Genomic DNA, 21,785 nt, shown 5'->3' with positions numbered 1-21,785 from the left:
AGGGGTATACAAGAGGCGTCCAACGCCATTTTCTTCAGTTTTTCTTGCCCCAGATGTCAGGTGATAGGTATATATATATATATATATATATATATATATATATATATATATATATATATATATATATATATATGTGTGTGTGTGTGTGTGTGTGTGTGTGTATATATATATATATATATATATATATATATATATATATATATATATATATATATATATAGCTAGATAAAAATAAAACAATACCTTTAGGCACAAGCAAATACACCACAGAGGTTGTATAGGATAGAGTGGTATAGACAAGTTCAGCGGGGATGGAGGGAGGGGTAACCTGGACTGCAGCAGGGTGAACACTCAAACATCTACATTTATGGTAGGTACAAAACTGTACTATGTTCATCATGTTACCCTGCTGCAGTCATCGCACTTGGGTTGAATCCCAAAGCTAAGGATGGGAGGTGGAGTCAAACAGGGTTAGAAGGAGCTAGTAGGCCCTGCAAAACTGCAGTGGGAAAACCAGCTCTAGTCTTAGAATATAGAGGTAAGTGATAGTGTTTGGTGACAGTGTGCACTGAACTCCAAGTTGCAGCTTCCAGAATATCCTTGGCTGGCACTCCCCTGAGAAAGGCTGCTGATGTAGCTGTAGCCCTGGTGGAGTGGGACCTAATGTTAGCAGGTACCGGTTTCCCACGATTCATGTAGCATAAACATATGCAATGCCCTATCCATTTAGAAATGGTCTGTTTTGAGATAGCTTTACCTTGTGATCCTGTAGCATAGGCTACAAAGAGCTGATCAGAATTTTTGAAAGCCTTAGTTTTATCCAAATAGTAACGTAATTGCCTGTGAATGTCCAAAGAGTGCAGGAGTCTTTCTCCTTTGTTCTGGGGATTTGGGAAAAAGGTGGGCAAATGAATTGTTTGGTTTAGGGCCACACTGGATACTACCTTTGGCATAAAGGAAGTGTTAGTTCGTAGAGAGACTCTGTCTTGATGAAAAATGAGGAAAGGCTCCACTACCATTAGTGCCTGTAGCTCTGAGACTCTTCTAGCCGATGTTATTGCAAGAAGCAGGGCAGTTTTCCATGAAAGAAATTTTAAATCAGCTGAAAAAAGATGGTTCAGTGCAAGCTTTTCCAGAACAAAGTTGAGATCCCAAGTAGGTGTTGGTGCTCTCCTTGGCGGTCTTATGTTCTCAGCCCCTCTGAGGTACTGTCTTAGGAGTGGATGTGAAAATAAAGGAGGATCAGTGTTGTAATGAGCTGAAATTGCGGAGGCGTGGATCTTAATAGATGAAAAGGAAAGACCCTTGTGCAGCATCTCAGTTAAATATTGTAGAATCTGAGGAATGTTTGGATCAAGGGGATTTTGGCCTTTAGCCTGGTTCATGGTGCAAAATCTTCTCCATTTGTCTGACTAGGTTTTCCTGGTGCTGGGCCTCCTGGCCTCCAGAATGACATCCATAACTGCTCTGGATAGAGGTGTTGGCTGGTTGTTTAGGTAATTTGCCATGCAGCCAGGTTTAGTGTCTTGAGCTGGCTGTGTAGAATCCGATTGTCTCGCTGGGTGAGCAGGTGAGGAGTTTGTGGTAAAATCCATGGTGGGCCGTGGGCCATGTTCCTTAAAATTGGATACCAATGCTGGCGTGGCCAGTCTGGTGCAATGAGTATCATTTGTGGCCTCTCTAATCTGACTTTCAGCATTACCTTTGCTAGAAGAGGCAGTGGAGGAAAGGTATACACTGTTAATGTTTTCCAACTGAATGAGAGGGAGTCCACTTTCCAAGATTGTGGATGGAATGTCCTTGTGCAAAATTTTTGAAGTTGGTAGTTTTGGAGGCTTGCAAACAGATCTATGTCTGGGTGTCCCCATTTTTGAGCTATCATTGCAAATACTTATGGATCTAGTTTCCACTCGTGTGGATCCAAAATGTTTCTGCTTAGGTCATCTGCCAAAGTGTTGTTCTTTCCCGGCAAGAATTGTGCTTGTAATTGAACCTGGTAAGACAGTGCAGTGTTCCACAAGGTCACTGCTTGTCTGCATAGTGGGTAGGAATATGTGCCCCCTTGCTTGTTTATGTACCACATTACTGTGGTATTGTCCATCTTTATTATTAGTTGTCCTGGGTGTAAGAGGTTCTTGAAAGCTGTTAGGGCATTCTGCTAGCCTTTCTTTTAATTGATATGCAGATGCCTCTGATCTGTAGTCCATTTGCCCTGAATGCACTGTCCTGCCATGTGTGCTCCCCATGCATAGTCCAATGCATCTGTTGTCATAGTTTGCCTGGCTGTGGGTAAGGTGAAAGGCTGACCCTTGTTTAGGTGACATGCCTGCGCCCACCACAGAAACTCCTGTTGAAGGCAGGGAATGAGAGGTATCATTGTTTCCAAGCTGTGGCTGTGCCGAGTCCATACGCTTTTCAGGTACCATTGTAATTTCCTCACATGCAGTTTTGCAAATGGTATTAGTAGTATGCAAGATGACATGAAACCCAAGGCCTGCAGAATTTGTCTTGCAGGGAGTTGGGTCTTTGTTGCCATTATTTCGAAATATTGAGTCAGCTGTTGTTTCTTGTCTGGCGTGAGATGAGCCATCTGGGCAGTTTTATTCAAGCTGGCACCCAAGAATATTATGTTATGTGAGGGCACTAATTTTGATTTCTTTTCGTTTACTGTGTACCCTAGGCAACTTAGAAGGTGTTTGACAAATGCCAGATGCTTTAAAAGGGTATCCTTGCTTTCTGCTTGAATAGGGCAGTCGTCCAGGTATGGGTAGATTTGAATTCCTCTTTTTCTGCAGTATGCAATTACTGGTGCCAGGCATTTTGTGAAGACCCTGGGCACAGTAGATAAGCCAAAGGGCAGTGCAGAGAATTGATAATGCGTTGAACCTGCAATGAAGCGGAGGTATCTTCTGCAATTTTGTCTGATAGGGACATGCAGGTATGCCTCCTTGAGGTCCAACGTTACTAGCAAAGCATTCTTGCCCAGCATGGGAAGCTGCTGCTGTAGTGTTAGCATCTTGAATTTTGGTACTTGCAGATACGTGTTCAGAATTGAAAGATCCAGAATGGGTCTCCATGCTTTGTCCTTTCTTGGGACTAGAAAGAGTCTCGAGTAAAATCATTGTCCTTGCTCCTGTGTAGGTACCTGTTGAGTGGCTCTCATGTCCATGAGAGCTGTAGTTTGTTTTTGTGCCTCTGCCCATTGATTTGGTGGCAGGTTTGGCATTCCTTTTATCCTTGGTAAGGTATGAATGTGGAATCTGTATCCTTGAGAGACAATGTCTAGAATCCATTTGTCTATTGTGATGATGTGCCAGTTGTCTGCAAAAAATGCCAATTTTCCTCACAAGGGAGCTGCCAGGAGAGATTTGCTTGGTAGTTTGAGGATTGAGTCATTGTGTTTATCTTCTGCTAGCCTGGGGCCTGTCTTCTCCTCCTTTCTGGGTAGCAGTACCCCATTGGCGAGGTTTGTAAGGGCCTTGTGACTGACCTCTGCCCCTTGGGTGTCTGTATTTGCCTCTCTGTGATCCGTCAGAAGCTGGAAAGGACCAGTTTTTTTGTTGGCCAATTTCTGCTGAAATGAGGGGGTTGTACCTGCAAAAAATCCTTGACCATCTGCATAGACTTTGCCTTATCCTCCATTTTCTTTAAAACCTCTTCTGCTTTGACACCAAATAATACATCCTGCTGTAAAGTTGCATCCAATAATTTTGCTTTAACATGATCAGGAAGGGTTTGTTCTTTTAACCAAGCATGTCTACGTATGACAGAGCCAGTAACAGCTGCTCTACAGGAAGCTTCCAATGAATCAAATCCACACTGTAAAGTATGTTTGCCCACCTGTTCAGCTGCATGCAACAGATCTTGCATTTCCTTGAATTCACACTGTTCAGTATGTGTGCTCATTTTTTGTTTTAATTGAGACATTAGGAACTGCTGATATTTCATCATGTGAAACTGACAATTTAATCTCATAGCCAGAGTTGCTGGGGTGTATATTTTCTTTCCCCATCTCTCTTGGGCTCTGGAATCCCTTTCAGAGGGCACAGGATTTTTAGCCATAGAAGCTTTAGCTCCCTTAGGACCCTGGGAAATTGTTTCTGGGTCAGCCACAGGGCTTTTATAAAGGAATTTGTGTGAGTCAGGTACTCTGTAGTATCTGTCTGGTTTGGCTGGAGCAGGAGGTAGAGAGTCTGGATTTAGACTTGACTCCAAGTAAACATCATCCACAATATCCAAAACTGGAGGGATAGCAAGCGGTCTGTGCTGGGGTAGTAAAAAGGAACTCTCTGAGCCTTTTCTTAGAAGTAGAGTAGTGCTGGCCTTCCCAGTGGAAATGTTCCCTCATGGTATGTAAAGTTTCCCCAAAGGAGTAGTCTTCAGGGGGAGATGCTGAGGGAATAGAGTCTTCAGCATCAAAGTCTTCATAAGGTGGAAAAGTGTAATCCTGTTCCTCAGACGAATCTGAGAAAATTGAAACCTGGTCAGAGGAAGCAAAATCCACCTCTTGTCTTGGTCTTTTATCAGGAGGGGGATGGGAACCCCTGATTAGGGTAATCAAATCTTCAGCCATCTTAAGCATCTGTTTCTTAGGCATGAGAATTGTAGACTGATGTACAGTCTTCTTTGGTTTCAAAGGAGTTTTAAGTTTAGCATAAGATTTAATGGCGAGTGTAGTCGGTCTGAAGACACCTTCTACAACTGAAGGTGTTTCCACTGCACCGGGGTCTACTTCTGCTCCGGTGTCAGAAGGGACAAATGAAGATGGCTGCGTCGGCCTAGTAGACTCCGTTTGAGAATCCGCAGCTGTCTGGGGTTTCAGTTCTGCGGTCGTCAGGGGCTGCGTAGGTGCCTCACTGAAAACCGGAGAACCAGCGACAGGCCCAGCCAAGGCCTCGGAGTCTGGCTTGTTCCTAGGCTGCCTGTGCTTAGCCTTGCATTTTTTATGCATGCCGGTCGTCGGCTGCTCTGATGGCATGATATAATTAAATTTCCTACCAAAGTAATGTCGTGCGAAGTCAAAACGGCGTTAGTTTGTTTATTAAACCTAGCACAAAACCGACATGTGACATCATGGTCTGGGCCTAGGCAAGGAATAAAATAGGAATGGAAGTCCTTATGAGGCATTTGCTTCCCACAAGAAATGCAATTGTTAACTTTTTCTGACATCGGACGGAGGCAAGAAAAGGCTCCCCAACGGGGTACTTAGCTTTATTGAAGACTTCGGGACTGAAATTCAAATCGAAAATCTCAGGTGTCGGCCGACCGGCACTTGCGAACTGCTTCTGCTTCGGGCACCGCACAGCAAGAAAGACTGAAGAAAATGGCATCTGATGCCTCATAGCGTCAGGAAGAAGCAACAGCAACCGATGCCGGACCAAGACTTTGGAACTCAGGCCGACTGCGGGACCGCCTGACAGCAGGATAACCCAAGTGTGATGACTGCAGCAGGGTAACACGAACATCATGTGGCTTTCTAACCTCTGAGAAATGTTTTTGGCATCTGTAAAGTTGCAAGTAGTTTTCCCCAATCAAATGTCTGCAATCTTAAACACAGTCTGCATTTGCAAACAATCAGAAAATTACGGAGTCAAATTCCGAGTCGTGTGTAATAAGAAACATTCCAAATTAATATTTAAATGGAAACTGACCAGCAATTTAGTGAAAATAAAGAAAGTCTGACACTGATGAAAGAGAAAAAACATGCATCCAAAGCAGGATTTATTGTATTTAACATTCAGTAAAGTGCTAGTCTACAATTTATTCATTTAAGTGTACCCAGTGCACTTTTTCTTAAGGCTAAAATGGAAAAAAAAAAAAAATCAGGTAATGGGAAAGCATGCATGGGAGGCAAAGACATACAATACAAGGATATATGGTATCCGTCAAAGACTTTTATGCATGATTAAACCTAGCTTAAGAACGGGTAAAGTCTGTGGATATAGCTGTTTATTGGCGCAACTACCCCTACATGGAGAAGTAACTTCCCTTTTCTTGGTGCAACTTACCTTACCTGGTGGGATAACTTCCCTTTTTTTTGAAACTGTACACAGTTTTGTGTGTTTGTTGGAAGTTAAAAGGGCTGGGGTTTTAAAAAAGTACGGTACTAGCGGGGCTTTAAAAATGTATTTAGTTTCTTGCTTTAAGTGTTTTTACTGAAGCAAAAATTCTGGGTAAATGTGACATGGGTTGTGTACACTATCAAACTGTCAAACAAGGTGTGCATGATTTGCAAGTTGGAAATGTATATTCAAAAACAACTGTCATGAAAAATGTGAGGGTAATAATTTCTTATCAGAATGACCACCTTATAGATTTTATAGATTTACAGACTGTCACTAGGCTAATGACCCAGGGAAGCCTTTCTACGCCTAGACAAATTTTCCTGAAAGAATGATGTCCTGTATCCAAATAGGACATTGAAGGCCAGGTATTTTAAGTTACCTCTGTCCATAATGGACACTGGTTCCAGGCCCAGTGTAAATTTTCTACTCTCCATCATAAAACGTTAACGGTACTGCAGTTATAGGCAAACAGAGCTGAATTATATTAATAAGCATCAATATTATAACAGACACATGGATAGAAATGAGGATGCAAAGTTTCTAAAAAAAAAGAAAAACTTCAAAATAGATATTTTATTTATTTTTATTTTATTTATTTAACATTTGCTTACTGGGAAAGTCAGACTTGGAACAAGCCAATTTTCAGTGGAGGCCCAGAGATAAATGCTCCAGATGCAGGTCTTTGTATTGTGGGAGGAAACTAGAGCACCCGGAGGAAACCCACACAAATGTAGGGAGGACATGCCGAATCCGCACAGAAAGCATCCCAGCTGAGAATCGAACTGGAGAACCTCTTGGTGTGAGGTGACCATGCAAACATTTAACAAAGTATCAGGGACAAAGGAACAGGAGGAGGTAATACTAACTTGCAAAAAGGCCTACCTGTTTACAAAAGCACAAGAAAGACAAGAAAGGTAGATTTGTGGTACTAAAGGTTTTCTGGCAGGGAAGCGGATTATACTGGTATGGATTTACATGCCACCTAAAATATTTACGGAGCTTGAAAATTTTCGGAGAAATAGCCATTTTTTTTTTTTTTTTTTATCATGGAGAATATTACCTATGGGTGGGGACTGGGACCTGATTTGCAGTAGTGAAGACGCATCAGAGGAAGCAAGAAGGGAAAGTATGAAAGAGTAGATTTCTGAAGAAATATGAGAATGTATGGAATGAAAGATGTGAAACTACAAGCAGGAACTCAAAGTTTAGAAGGGTTGTCAAAGGTTACAGTACTGCAGAATGGGAACCTGAAAGAAAAAAAACAAGAGCAATTGCGGAGTGCTAAAGGAAAAATAAAGGTGTATTTGGATAATATGCATGGATTTAGAAAAGCTGCTGTTAAGCAAATATTTTTGATAACTCCACATCTCTCACACACACACACACACACACACACACACACACACACACACACACACACACACACAAAAAAAATCTCTTGGCAAAATTTAGACAACAGAAAGTAGATCTGGAGTTTATAACAAGAAATTTAACCAGTGATCCTTGAGATTTCAGAAATTATGTGAAAAACTGTATAAAGCAGAGAAATGTGGAAACCAAGAAAAAAACTCACAAATGGAAAGACTTATGTAAGACAACTATGCCAAAGTCAGAGGAAGATGAGGCTCAAGAATTAAAAGTTAAGGGGGATGCGATAAAACTTGTGATGTACAATCAATCAGTGGGAAGTCTCCAGGAACAGATGGTATTCCTGTGAATGTCTGAAAGTTATGAGGTGAGAAAGTAAAAGATATGGAAGGTTTTGTTTAAAAGAATGGCAGTACCAGCATCTAGAAAGAATGATGTGATGGCTGTATTACCCAAAAAGAGCAACAACCCCTTAAGACCCAGCTTTATATAGACAAATTTCAATTCTAAACCATGACTATAAAAAGGTTTATGTCTGTTCTAGCCAAGAGAATGGCTCTGTAGAAGGCAAACATTTGACAAAATAAATGGAAAATGAGCCAGAGGAAAGCAGAGTAACAAAACACAGTTATTGATGGTAGGTCTTGATACAGACAAGGCATTTGATCGAATTGACAAAGATTTTACACATGTAGGGCAAATGTAGCATTTGTGCTCCCAGATAGAATGGGGTTAAGTAGGAGGATATCTGAAGGGTCAGAGGCAAGAATTAAGGTGGGAGGGCACCCTTCTCTTGACCGATACCTTTCAACAATATCCCTTTGATGCTTTGTAAGCTCTCTGTGAACCATGGCTTTTGCTGTAGCAGGCAACTGAGTAAATGTCAGGAAAATCCTACTAGGACAGCTGAACTTTATTTGGGGTTAATCAGAGCCTCTTTAATTGATGGCAGGTGTGTACCCAAGAAGACTGAATGCTATAATTAAAGCAAAAGGTGCTTCAATAAAGTTTTAAGTTTAATGGTGAGCACACTTACACAAGCAGCTTATTGTGCTTTTTTTAATTTTTTGTGCCCCCCAACAGATTTGTTTGTTTTTCAATTGAATTTTACAGGTTAGTTCACATTAAAGGTGGGAAAAGTTTTGAAATGATTTACTGTGGTCTCATTTTTTTTATATCACAAAAACCTGCCATTTTAACAGGGTATGTAAACTTTTTATAGCCACTGCATATGGGAAGAGACTAAACAACTGATTTTGTTTGTGACTAAACAACTGATAATACAAAACATTAAAACTATAAAACTCTATTACGGCTAGTAAGCTACAAGCAGTGAAAATGCTTCTAGTTTTAGGTTTAATACACAGGTCAGTCATGTTCCATCAACCAGAGGAATAGTAGACCATTATTTATAAGGTGATGCATGAACTGGGGTAAAGGGCAAGAATTAAGTGGGATAATTTGTTTCTCCTCATAGAACAAAGGTCTTCATGACTACCAAATTTGAAAGGATTATAAGAGTTAGGGCTCATACACATATAACACTAGCAGAAGGCTACAGATCAAAGTGGAAAGGCATAACGATGAAACTGGGTAGTTCAAGAAATGAGAGCAGGATTTTGAATGCAGGCCCTCAAGGAGAACACCCATAAAAACTATTCAGGAAGTAGCAGAAAGTAAAACTAAGCCAGGATAGGAAAGCAGAAAGCAGACTTCACCAAAAGGAATGATTACAAGCACAGGCATAGAAAAAAGGCAAGAAGGGGCTAAAAGTTACTGGAGAAAAATTAGCAAAGGAACCAAAGTATCAGGAGCAAATAACTATGAAGGGAAATGTACCTATGTGGTATGAGACCAAGCAGAAGTCTGGACTGCCAAGTTAGAGACAGTCTTCCCTACCAGGGTTTAATAAGACAGTACAAAAAAAAAAAAAAAAAAAAAAAGAGATAGGGGGAATGCCAGGTGAAAAAACAGCTCTGTGAGATCTGAGTTGAGTCTATAGAACAAAAGCTGCTATTAAAAAGGGGATACTTAGCAAGATGTATATAAATACTATATGATAACTGTAAGAATCAAATCAGAAGAGGGTAGAAAAGATGGGGAAGAGAGAATGAAAAGGCAATATACAAAGGAACACTGGGAAGGCACGTGAATGGCTTCAGATAGGAAACACTCGGGTGGTTTAGGATTTTTGCATGGAAGTTTTTGCCTGTGTGTAATACCTCAAGCAAGCTTTCCGCAGTGGTGCAGCGGTAGCATTGTTGCCTCACAGCAAGAGGTTCTCCCTTTCGATTCTCAGCTTGGGAGTACCTTGTGTGTGGAGTCTGCATGTCCTCCCCGCGGTAGAGTGGGCGTTCGAAAGGCATGGGTTGAATGGGCATGCCTTCGTTGAAGGTTGGGCGTCGGGCTGGCAACTCGACACCATAAAAAACAACTGCCAATCATTAGTGGACCAGAGTTCCGCTGTGACTACCCTTAACCAAGAAAAGCCGAAAGGCAAACTGCAATACCTCAAGCAGACTTCAAAGAACGTTTCCTCTGGTAGACTGCAATTTATGGTGTGAATGAAAAAAGTGGCAGTTAGGAAAATTTTCTTTTGGTAATGTAACAAGCTGGCAGATTTAGATTTTAAAAATTCTCTACATAAGACACTGTCAAATGTTGGGGAGCAAATGAATAAAGCTGGGATGCAGAATTCAAATTTCCTAGACATAGTAAGGCCTTGCTAAGTTTAATGTTACTGGCTGCCAAAAAGCAATTGCTAGAAAACAGAAATCAAAAACTGAAGTACTGAATATTTAAAGAAAACAAAAAAAAAAAAAATCGAGGTAGGATCTTTAGAAAAGGGAAAGTGCAAATTACAAAGAAACAGAATTTGTGGGACGAGAAGGACTGAACATTAAGGGAAGGCAAAACATGAGCAATTTATATAACGCTGGCATGAATAATTGTTGAAGAAAGTGTGTACAATACAGGAAATAAGTAAAAAATGTTTACAATGATTTGTTCTCTTTTCTACAACTGTATATGTATCCAGGTCATAACACTGTAAATTTAATAAATGTATAAACAAAATCACATACTCCTTTAAAATGTGCAGAAACTGAACTAATTAATAGCTTTACTCATTTAAGTCATGCAGACACACCAAACCAAAACCTGCATAATCAGATTCCACAAACAACGGAGCTCAAGTCCCCCCACCCCAAGCATCCTTAATTTTGTTCCCACAGAAAACTTGGTCAATTCTGAGGTAGCACAGCCTTGAGGGGGGAGCCCCCTGCCTCGTTTTTGCAAACCTCAAAACAAAAATCACAGTTTATCATGTCCCCTTAAACCTTTAAAGTTTTCATTTAGCAGACTGACAAATCACACCTAATCATGCCACATTTTTAAAATAACCAGAACCATAAAATCAACAGCAACCCAAAAGACATGGCCAGTAACCACCAACCTGCTGGAAAACTACTTGAGAAGGTACTGGCTTAGTTTGAGACAGTCTGCTTGGTCCATTGCTGGGTAAAGTGTCGTTAATCTGAAGCATATCCAGATCTAGGAAGCGTCTGATATCACTGATGCCCATCTTTCCGTCTTTCTCCTTAGTCTTACTTGCTGTAAATTAGAATATGTGAATTAACCACAATTCACTGACACTCGCTCCACATCGCATTTGTCAATAAAGCATTTAGAAAAAATAATTTAACATGACTAACATATGTACTTACCATATCAACTGACTTATGAGGCAGACCTCTTTGGTGGGTGCACATCCAGGATATACCTTCCTATTGACTTCAGCTTGCCTACTTTGTCCGTTTACTACACTGTGCAAGTATATTCTATCTACGATTACTCTGCTTTAACAAGCTGCCCCAGGATTGAGCACTAATTCCCTACACCAGCCTGTACGGCATGTAAATTCATACCTTATCAACTTACACATAATCAAAAATAGCTACCAAATGGAGGGGCTGTCCATATCTAGGAAGACAAAGGAAGAATAATTAGCATCCACTGAGGACTGCTCCATTGTAGATTAAATGATGAGCATAACACCTACCTGTTATGGAACACATGGAGCTCTGCTAGCCAGGTATACAATAAGGAAGAATCCCAATAAGTACAGTAAACCTCCCAAGATGCAAACCAAAGGACCAAAGTGAAAGCTTAGGAGGCTAAATCATATTAACAACGAAGTGCAAAACTATATCACATTCTTATAGAGGCATGTTCCAAGCAGCATTTTCTGGTCAATACGTGAAATGATGAAACAAATGACCATGGCATTTTAGTTCATACATTTGTTACTCCTGTAAACCCAGTGGACATAAGTATCCCTTTTTAAGGGCGACCTAGGTACACTGCCTTGTTAAGTGGTTTGCTCAGAGTCATGCAGTAGACAAATGGAGGCTAAAGGTATCACACCCTATATCCCAAATGTCCACAACTGGGATATTTCTGAAGCAAGCATTGGAGGCAGATGTATCCAGGATAAACTTGCTTCTGACATTATCCTGTGGGAGGTTTACTGCTTGAAAGCAAGACAGGATACGATTAGCAATCCACTTGGAAAGGGCTTCTCTACTAATTGCCAGCCCCTCCCTCCCAGGAGCAAATAAGACTAAAGATTAGTTGTGTAAAATCTTACCATAACCATAGATGTCCTTCTCTTCCATGTTGCAGTATTCTCACTTGTGGGATCCTCTGCCTGAGGGGGCCTGTATGTCCGGCTCCTTTGCAAAAGCTTAAGCCTGGCTGCTGTCAGGTGAGTGTGATGTCACATGCAGGGCCATAAAAGTGACGTCTGCATGCACAGATCTCAGACCTGACTGCCCAGTTGGACAACAGTAAGTACAGTTGTGCACAGTTACCATAAATGTAGATGTTTGAGTGTATTCACTGTTGCAGTCATCACACTTGGGTTATCTGCCTGCAGGTAGCCCTCAGTCGCCCCGAAAACCAGTCTTGGGATTTCTGCATTGGATGCTGTTGCCTCTTCCATGACATTAGGAGTATAAAACATGCAGCCGACGCCATTACATCAGTTTTTCTTGACCCAGATGTCAGGAGCCCCCAAAATAGGAAGCAATTACATGGTGTGGAACACCTCCAGTAAAATGTAAATACCACTGCCATAAGATATGGGCATAAAAGAAGATGGGCAGAAAGTATAGAAAAGTCAGGGGGCTGAAGGAAGGGTAACCAGGACTGCAACAGTGAATACACTCAAACATCTACATTTATGGTAACTGCACACAAAGTACAGTTGTGTACATTTCTCATAAATGTAGATGTTCAAGTGTATTCACTGTTGCAGTCATTACATTTGGGTAATCTGCTGGTAGGTTGCCCTCAGGCGGCCTGAATAACAAAGTCTTGGGTCCTGCGTCGGTTGCCATCTCCTCTTCCATGACGTCAGATCATCGGGGTATAAAACATGCAGAAGACACCATTTTAATCAGTTTTTCTTGCCCCAGATGTCAGGTGCCTCCCAAATGGGGAGCAAAAATTTATATAAATAAACTATAAATATATAAATGCACCTTAGAAACATAAAATTTACCTTCAACTAAAAGCAAATACACCACAAAGGCTTTTGAGTATAGTGAAGTAAAGAAAAGGTACAGAATGGGGGATGGCGGGTGGGTAACCCGGACTGCAACTGTAAATATACTCTCATTTATGGTAAGTGTACACAACTGTACTATGCTCTTCGTGTTTCACTGTTGCAGTCATTACATTTGGGTAGAATCCCAAAGCTATGGATGGGAGGATGGAACTAAACAGCATTAGGAGCAGCTATAAGGCCCTGCAGGACTGCAGTGGCAAAGCCTGCCCTGGATTTACAGAAGAGAGGTAAATGATAATGCTTTGTGAACGTATGAACAGAACTCCAAGTAGCAGCTTCTAGAATGTCTTTGGTTGGGACCCCTCTGAGAAAAGCTGCTGAAGTAGAGACAGCCCTGGTGGAATGGGATCTGATCCCCTTGAGCACAGGTTTACCACGGTGCAAATAGCAGAAATGAATGCAGTGGTTTATCCATTTAGAAATAGTCTGCTTTGATATAGCCTTCCCCTCTGATCCTGCAGCAAATGCTACCAGTAGTTGCTCAGACTTTTAGAGATTTTATCCTGTTTAAGTAGAATCTTAGCTGTCTGTGTACATCCAATGAATGCAGAATCCACTCCCCCTTGTTATGCGGATTTGGGAAAAAAAGTTGGCAGGTGAATGGTCTGGTTAAGGGCCACACTGGATACCACTTTAGGCATAAAAGAAAGATTGGTGCCGAGGGCCACCCTGTCCAGGGTAAAATATAATGAAAGGCTCCACTGCCATGAGAGCCTGTAGTTCTGAAACCCTTCTTGCTGAAGTGACTGCCAAAAGAAAAGCTGTCTCATAAGATAGAAATTTTATATCCGCAGTAGTTGCTGGTTCAAAAGGAGACAGGGTGAGTTTTTCCAGCACAAAATTGAGGTCCCATGCAGGAGTTGGTGTTCTCCTGGGAGGCCTTACATTTTTGGCCCCTCTGAGATACTGTTTAAGCAGTGAATGAGAAAAGAGAGGGGGCTCTGTGTTGTAATGAGCCGAGATGGCAGAGACATGGATTTTTTTTGAAGAAAAAGATAGGCCCTTTGTCAAGCATGCTGTGTCTATTCCTTGTGCTTGGTTCCAAGCACAGAATCTCTTCCATTTAGATTTTCTAGTACTAGCCTTCTGGCTTCCAAAATGTCATCCATCACAAGTTGACAAGAGATGTGGTTTGAATAATTAGTTGATTAGCCATGCTGCAAGATTCAGAGTTTGGAGCAGAGTGTGCAGAATTTCATAGTTCTGCTGACAGTAGATGAGGTGTTTGGGGCAAGTACCACGGAGGAAGGTATGATATATTCCTTAGAAGCGGGTACCAGTGCTGGCGAGACCAGTCCGGAGCAATTAGGATCATTTTTGGTTTTTCCTGTCTGACTTTTAGTAAGACCTTGGAGAGTAGAGGCAGAGGGGGAAAGGCATAGACTGACAGGTTTTTCCAGCTAAAGGATAGAGCATCTACTTTCCATACTTTTTTATGATGCGTTCTTGTGCAGAATTTGTCCAGCTGATAGAAATGGGGGAGCCCAGACATAGACCTATTTGCCTCTCCCCAAAACTGTGTTAACATGCTGAAGATTTGTGGATCCAGTTTCCATTCGTGAGGGTCCATAAGATTTCTGCTTAGATCGTCTGCCAGAGTATTTTGCTTTCCTGGCAGGAATTGTGCTTGAAGATGTATTTGGAAAGTCGAGGCTGTGTTCCACAAGGCCATAGCTAGTCTGCAAAGGGGGTAGGACTGTGTACCCCACCCTGTTTATGTACCACATAATTGTGGTGTTGTCAGTCTTTATCAGTAGTTGTCCTGGAAGAAGTAAGTTCTTGAAGGCTGTCAGAGTATTCTGAACAGCTAGCATTTCTTTCTGGTTGATATGCAGATGCATTTGGTTTGGGCTCCATTTGCCCTGAATGCATCTCCCTTGTCAGGTGGGCCTCCCAAGCATAGTCTGATGCGTCTGTAGTTAGGGTTTGGGTGGCAGGGGGTAGATTGAATGACAGTCCCTCGTTTCGGTGACATGTCTCTGCCCACCAAAGAAACTCCTGTTGCAAGCAGGGAATGAGAGGAATCATTGTTTCCAGGCTGTGACAATGTTGATTCCATAAGCTTTTTAGATACCATTGAAGTTTCCTCATATGCAGTCTCGCATATGGAATTAGTAAAATGCAGGATGCCATGAATCCCAAAGCCTGCAGAATTAGTGTTGCAGATAACTGGGTTTTTGTTGCCATTTGTTTGAAGTATGTTGTCAATTGCCTTTGTCTGGCGTGAGGTAAGCCATCTGGGCAGTTGTATTTAAGCTTGCACCCAGGAATGTAATTATTTGAGAGGGTACCAAATGTGATTTCTTTTCGTTTATGGTGTACTCTAGGCATCCTAGAAGCCTTTTTCAAATGCCAGATGTTGAAGAGTGGCCTTGTCCTCTGCTTGAATGAGACAATCGTCCAGATAAGGATAAATTTGGATGTTCTTTATCTGCAGAATGAAATTACTGGTGCCAGGCACTTTGTAAAGACCCTGGCTGCAGTAGATAAGCCAAAGGGCAGTGCAGAGAATTGGTAATGCAAAAAACCTGCTTTGAAGCAGAGGTATCTTCTGCATGATTCCCTTATTGGGATATGCAGGTATGCTTCTTTTAAGTCTAGAGTTACTAACCGAGCATTCTTGCCTAGCATAGACAGCAGCTGTTGTAAAGTCAGCATTTTGAATTTTGGAATGTCCAGGTACGTGTTCAGAATCGATAAGTCCATTATTGGATGCCATGAATTGTCTTTTCTGGGTACTAGGAAAAGTCTTGAATAAAATCCTTGTCCCTTTTCTGGTACCGGTTGAATAGCCCCCATATCCATGAGGGACATGACTTGTTTCTGGGCCTCTGCCCACTGGTTTTGTGGCATATCTGGCCATCCATTTAGAATTGGCAAAGTATGGAAATGACATCTATACCCCTGCGATACTATGTTTAATACCCAACTTGTCCTGGGTAATTAACTGCCAATTTTGATCAAGAAGTGCTAGTTTTTCCCCCAAGGGGTCTGCCAAAAGATAAGTGCTTGGTGATGGTAGAGGAAAGTCATTGAGACTGCTTACTATAGGGTTATGCTTCATTTCCTCCAGATTTGGAGGTGGAGGCACCCCATTGGTTTGACCTGTAAGAACCCTGTGATTGATATCTGGAGCCTTTGCCCTGAGTGGCTTTGTTGGACACAGGAAAGGGCCATTTTTTAGTAGGCCAGTGCCTACTGAACCTGGGTGGCTGCACTTGCAAGAAATATTTTACAGTTTGCATAGATTTAGCTTTGTCTTCCATTTTCTTTAAAACCTTTTCTGCCTTATTACCAAACAGAGTATCATGCTGCAAAGGGGCATCCAACAATTTAGCTTTAACATGATCAGGCAGATTTTGCTCCTTGAGCCAGGCATGCCTTCTAATCACAGATCCATTAATGGCGACCCTACAAGAGGACTCCAAAGAAACAAAACCACATTGCATTATGCTTTCCAACCTGTTCTGCTGAATGCAATAAATCCTGTAACTATTTTCCAAACAATCAGAAATAAACATCATTTTCTGTTTCAGTAAGCCCATAACATGCTGTTGATATTTAAGCATATGAAACTGGCAGTTTAAAGCCCTGATTGCCAAGGTTGCAGATGTATAAACCTTCTTACCCCATCTATCTAGCGCCCTGGAATCTATCAGAAGGGTTAGGATTTTTGGCTGTATAAGCCTTAACACCCTTGGGACCTGAGAAATAGTCTCAGGATCAGCAGCAGGATTTTTGAAAAGAAATTTGTGGGAGTCAGGAACCCTAATATCTGTCAGGCATACTAGGAGCCAGAGGCAGGGAATCAGGAGGGTGGCCTAATGGTTAAGGTGTTTGCCTCAAACACAAGGTGCAGGGTTTGAGTCTCACTAGGGATAATTGGCTAAGCTTAAAATGGCTCACAAGGGCAATTAGCTTAGTACTAACCCATGGAAGAGGTTTAGTGGAACACAAGGAGCCATGCATGATTCTGAGAACACATCATCAACAATGTCTAATACAGGAGGTATTGCTAAAGGCCTATGCTGAGGAAGAAGGAAATCCCCAAGCCTCTTTTTTGATTCAGAGAAGTCCTGACTTTCCCAGTGAAAATGTTCCCTTAAAGTATGCAAAGTCTCTCCAAAAGAGTAATCCTCAGGAGGAGATTCAGATGGGATGGCTTTCTCTGCATCAGAATCCTCATAGGCTGGAATAGAAAATTCCTGATCAGAAGAGGAATCAGAAGAAATGGAAACCTGATCTGAAGATTCACAATCAGTGCCTTGTCTAGGCCTCTTAGCAGGGGGGGGGGGTTTGGGAACCCCTGATCAAGGTAATTAAATCATCAACCATTTTGATCATCTGTTTTTGTAGGCATAGGGGCCTGAGCACATGGCTCATGCTTCATTTTTTTTAGACACAGAAGTTGTTTTTGACCTTGTTTTTGTTGCTGGCGTCGGTTTAATACAAAAATGTTGAGGCCTGAAAACACCCTCAGAAGCCGGTGCCTGCTCAGCGGCTCCGGACCCATCCAAGGGAGACACATCAGCGGGGTCAATACTTTGCGAATCTCAAGGCATACTGGACTCCGAATGGGTCTCGGTAGAGGCCTGCGACTCAAATGTTGCAGGTATCAGGGGCTGCAAAAGCACCTCACTGAGTAAAAGCGACTCGGCGACTGGCTTAGGAGAAGCTTTGTCATCAGTTTTGGACCTCGACAGTCTGTCTCTGTCTTTTTCCTTGTGTTTTTTGTGAACTCTGGTAGTCTGATTGCTAACCGATGGCATTTCAGGGTAGTTAAATCTTGAACCAAAATATTTAGAAGTAAAAATATACCGAAGCTTAACAGTGCGTTGGCTAAATTTAGCACAAAACAGACAGCAAGGCACGTTGTGATCAGGGCCTATATGCAAGGAATACAGTACAAATGAAAATCCTTATGAGGTATTTGCTTCCCAGAAGTAATGCAATTATTAACTTTTACTGACATCAGTAAGGAGCAAGAAAGTTTCCCCAACTGGGTACTTAGCTTTAGTTTGAAGACTTCAGTTCTGAAACTCGAATGCGAAAATTTCAGGAGCCGGCCGACTGGCACTTGCAAACTGCTTCTGCTTCGGGCATTGCCCGGCAAGAAAGACTGAATAAAATGGCGTTGGCTGCATGTTTTATACCCCTGACGACCTGACGTCATGGAAGAGGAGACAGCAACCGATGCAGGACCCAAGACTTTGTTATTCAGGCCGACTGAGGGCAACCTGCCAGCAGAATACCCAAATGTAATGACTGCAACAGTGAAACATGACGAATATCTGTACTATGTTCTTCGTGTTTCTCTGTTGCAGTCATCACACTTGGGCTGATTCCCAAAGCTGAGGGAGGGTGGAGGCAGTCAAGTAGTATTAGGGCTGGCTAGCAAGCCTTGCAAGACTGCTGTGGCAAATCCAGCTCTGGGTTTAGAAAAAAAAGGCAAGTGGTAATGCTTGGTGAAGGTGTGTACAGAACTCCAGGTTGCAGCTTCCAGGAGGTGTCTGGCAGGGACCCCCATGAGAAATACTGCAGAGAAATACTGCAGAGGTTGAGGTAGCCCTAGTGGAATGAGTTCTAATCCCCTGTGGGGTAGGTTTTTCATGGTGTTTGTAGCAGAAATGGATGCCGTGTGCTATCCATTTGGAAATGGTTTGCTTTGAAATGGCCTTGCCCTCTGCCCTAGTAGCAAAGTTGACTAGCAGCTGGTCAGATTTTCTGAAAGGTTTAGTTCTGTCAAGGCAGAACCTGAGCTGTCCTTTCTGAAAGGTTTAGTTCTCTCAAGGTAGAACCTGAGCTGTCTGTGCACATCCAAGGAGTGTAGGATTATTTCCCCTTTATTCTGTGGATTAGGGAAAAAGGTTGGCAAATGGATGGACTGGTTTAAAGCCACACTCGATACCACCTTGGGCATAAATGATGGGTTAAGTCCTGACAGAAACCCTGTCCGCATGGAAGATAATGAAGGGATCCCACTGCCATAAGGGCCTGTAACTCAAGACACTCTTCTTGCTGAAGTGATGGCTTGAAGTAAGGCTGTTTTCCAAGAGAGGAATTTTAATTCTGCTATAGCAGCAGGCTCAAAAAGGGGAAGCGTGATCTTCTCTAGTGCAAAGTTAAGGTCCCAGGCAGGAGTGGGGGCTCTCCTTGGGGTTTTAAATTGTTAGCTCCTCTCAGGAACTGTTTGACCAGAGGGTGAGAGAAGTGGGGTGGCTCAGTATTGTAATGAGCTGAGATGTCAGAGGCATGAATCTTAACTGATGAGCAGGATAGACCTTTGTGGAGCAGCTCTGTTAGACAATCTAGGATTTGAGATAAGGTGGGCATGGCTGTGTCCTTTCCCCGAGACTGGCTCCAAGAACAGCATCTTTTCCACTTTTTTGAATAGGATTTCCTTGTACTAGGTCTTCTGGCCTCAAGGATGACATCCAGCACATGTTTGCTGAGGGTTGCTGGTGATGTATTCAGGAAATAAGCCAGGCTGCTACGTTCAGGGTTTGCAGCTGAGTATGCATAATCTGGCCCTCCTGCTGGGATAGCAGAGAGGGGGTCTGATGCAGGTGCCAGGGTGGCACTGCATTCAGACTGAGTAAAAGGGGTACCAGTGCTGGCTTGGCCAGTCTGGTGCAATAAGGATTGTCCTTGGCCTGTTTGATCTTGAGTAGTACTTTCGAGAGGAGGGGCAGAGGGGGAAAGGCATAGATTGAGAGGTTTTCCCATGTAAAGGACAGGGCATCCACTTTCAATGCTTGGCTGTGGGGAGTTCTGGTGCAAAATTTACTCAATTGATGGTTTTGGGTGGAAGCAAAGAGGTCCACCTCTGAAGTCCCCCACCTGTGGATTAGAAGCTTGAATGAGTTGGGATTCAGTTTCTACTTGTGTGAGTCCATTAGATTTCTGCTCAAGTCTGCCAGTGAATTTTGCTTGCTGGCAGGAATTGTGCTTGCAGGTGCACTTGATTGCTCAAGGCTGTGTTCCAGAGAGCCATGGCTAACCTGCAGAGTGAGCAGGAATGAGTTCCTCCCTGCTTGTTTATGTACCACATAACTGCGGTGTTGTCCGTCTTTATCAAGAGTTGTCCTGGAAGGATAAGGTATTTGAAGGCTGTCAGGCATTCTGTACAGCTAACATTTCTTTTTGATTGACATGCTGATGGATTTGCCTACCATGTGAGCCCCCCTATACATAGTCTGATGTGTCTATTGTCACGGATTGGGCGGCAGGGGGTTGAGTGAAAGGGAGTCCCTTGTTGTGGTTGCAAGCCTCTGCCCACCAAAGAAACTCTGTCCTTAGGCAAGGAATGATAGAAATCACTGTTTCCAGGTCCTAAGAATGTTGACACCAGAGACTTTTTAGGTACCACTGAAGTTTCCTCATATGCAGTCTTGCATATGGAATTAGGAGGATGCATGAGGCCATAAACCCTAGTGCTTTAGTATTTTTCTTGCAGATAGCTGGGTTTGGGTGGCCAGTAGTTTGAAGTAATTTGTCAAATAAACCTGCTATTCTGGAGTGAGGAATGCCATCTGGGAAGTTGTGTTCAAGCTTGTTCCCAGGAATACAACTTTTTGGCTGGGTACCAGATGTGATTTCTTTTCATTCATGGTATACCCCAGAGAAGTTAGGAGTCCCTTTACAAATAGGTGCTGAAGTAGCAATTCCCAACTGTCAGCCTGAATCAGGCAATCGTCCAAGTATGGGTAAATTTGAATGCTTCTCTGCCTGCAGTATGCAATGGCTGGAGCCAGGCACTTTGTGAATACTCTGGGCGCAGTAGATAAGCCAAAGGGAAGTGCACAGAACTAATAATGCATACAGCCTGCCTTGAAACGTAGATATTTTCTGCAGGATTCCCTTATGGGGATGTGCAGATAAGCTTCTTAAGTCTAGGGTGACCAGCCAGGACTCCCTGTCTAGCATAGGAAGCAGCTGCCAGAGTTAAGCATTTTGAATTTTGGTACCACCAGGAAGGTGTTGAGAATTGACATATCCAGGATAGGGAAGGTGTTGAGAATTGACAGATCCAGGATAGGGCGCCAAGAGTTCTCTTTTCTGGGCACCAGGAACAGTCTGGAGTAGAAAGACTGTCCCCTTTGCTCTGATGGAACAGGTTGAATAGCCCTGATACTGAAAAGAGAAAGTACTTGCTTCTGGGCCTCTGCCCACCGGTTTGAAGGAAGGTCTAGCAACCTGTTTGGGGTTGGCAGTGAGTGGAAGTAGAATCTGTATCCCTGGGATACAATGTTTAAGACCCATCGGTCCTGGGCAATGTGCAGGGTGAGTTTTCCTCCTAGGGGTGCAAATATTTGGGCATGGCTGGGCAGGATGAAGAACAAGTCATTGTGAACTTTTTCCATAAGGGGGTGGCTTAACACTCCCTGTTTTTGAGGAGGAGCACTCCATTCTTTAGATCTGTGCATACTCTGAGTATGTAGTCTTGGTGGTCTGTTGCCCGTGGATTTGGGCAGAGGTCTGGGAGGGACTGGAAAGGACCAATTTTTTGAAGGCCAGTGCCTACTGAATCTAGGTGGCTGCACCTGTAGGAAATCTTTAACAGTTTGCACAGGTTTCGCTTTTTCCTCCATCTTTTTTAAGAACAACTTCTGATTTTGTGCCAAACAATAATTCTTGGTTTAATGGAGCATCTAGTAATTTTGCTTCGACATGGCCTGGCAAAATTTGTTCTTTCAGCCAAGCATGCCTTCTCAGAACAGACC

The 21,785-nt window shown here is 42.7% G+C and overlaps 1 protein-coding gene across 1 annotated transcript in view; it reads right to left on the bottom strand.

Moving 5' to 3' along the window:
• SHARPIN (SHANK associated RH domain interactor) overlaps positions 1–21,785 on the bottom strand; it is an 846,773-nt gene that overhangs the window by 537,769 nt on the left and 287,219 nt on the right. Inside the window, exon 7 of the mRNA XM_044066299.1 lies at positions 10,888–11,045. Within this exon, the coding sequence (XP_043922234.1) occupies positions 10,888–11,045 (158 nt within the window). The remainder of the gene's footprint in view (positions 1–10,887; positions 11,046–21,785) is intronic.

The sequence above is a fragment of the Protopterus annectens genome, chromosome 3.part1 (genome assembly GCF_019279795.1).
Source record: "Protopterus annectens isolate FY-2018-M chromosome 3.part1, PAN1.0, whole genome shotgun sequence".
Lineage (NCBI taxonomy): Eukaryota > Metazoa > Chordata > Ceratodontiformes > Protopteridae > Protopterus > Protopterus annectens.
This window is presented reverse-complemented; position numbering and strand designations above follow the sequence as displayed.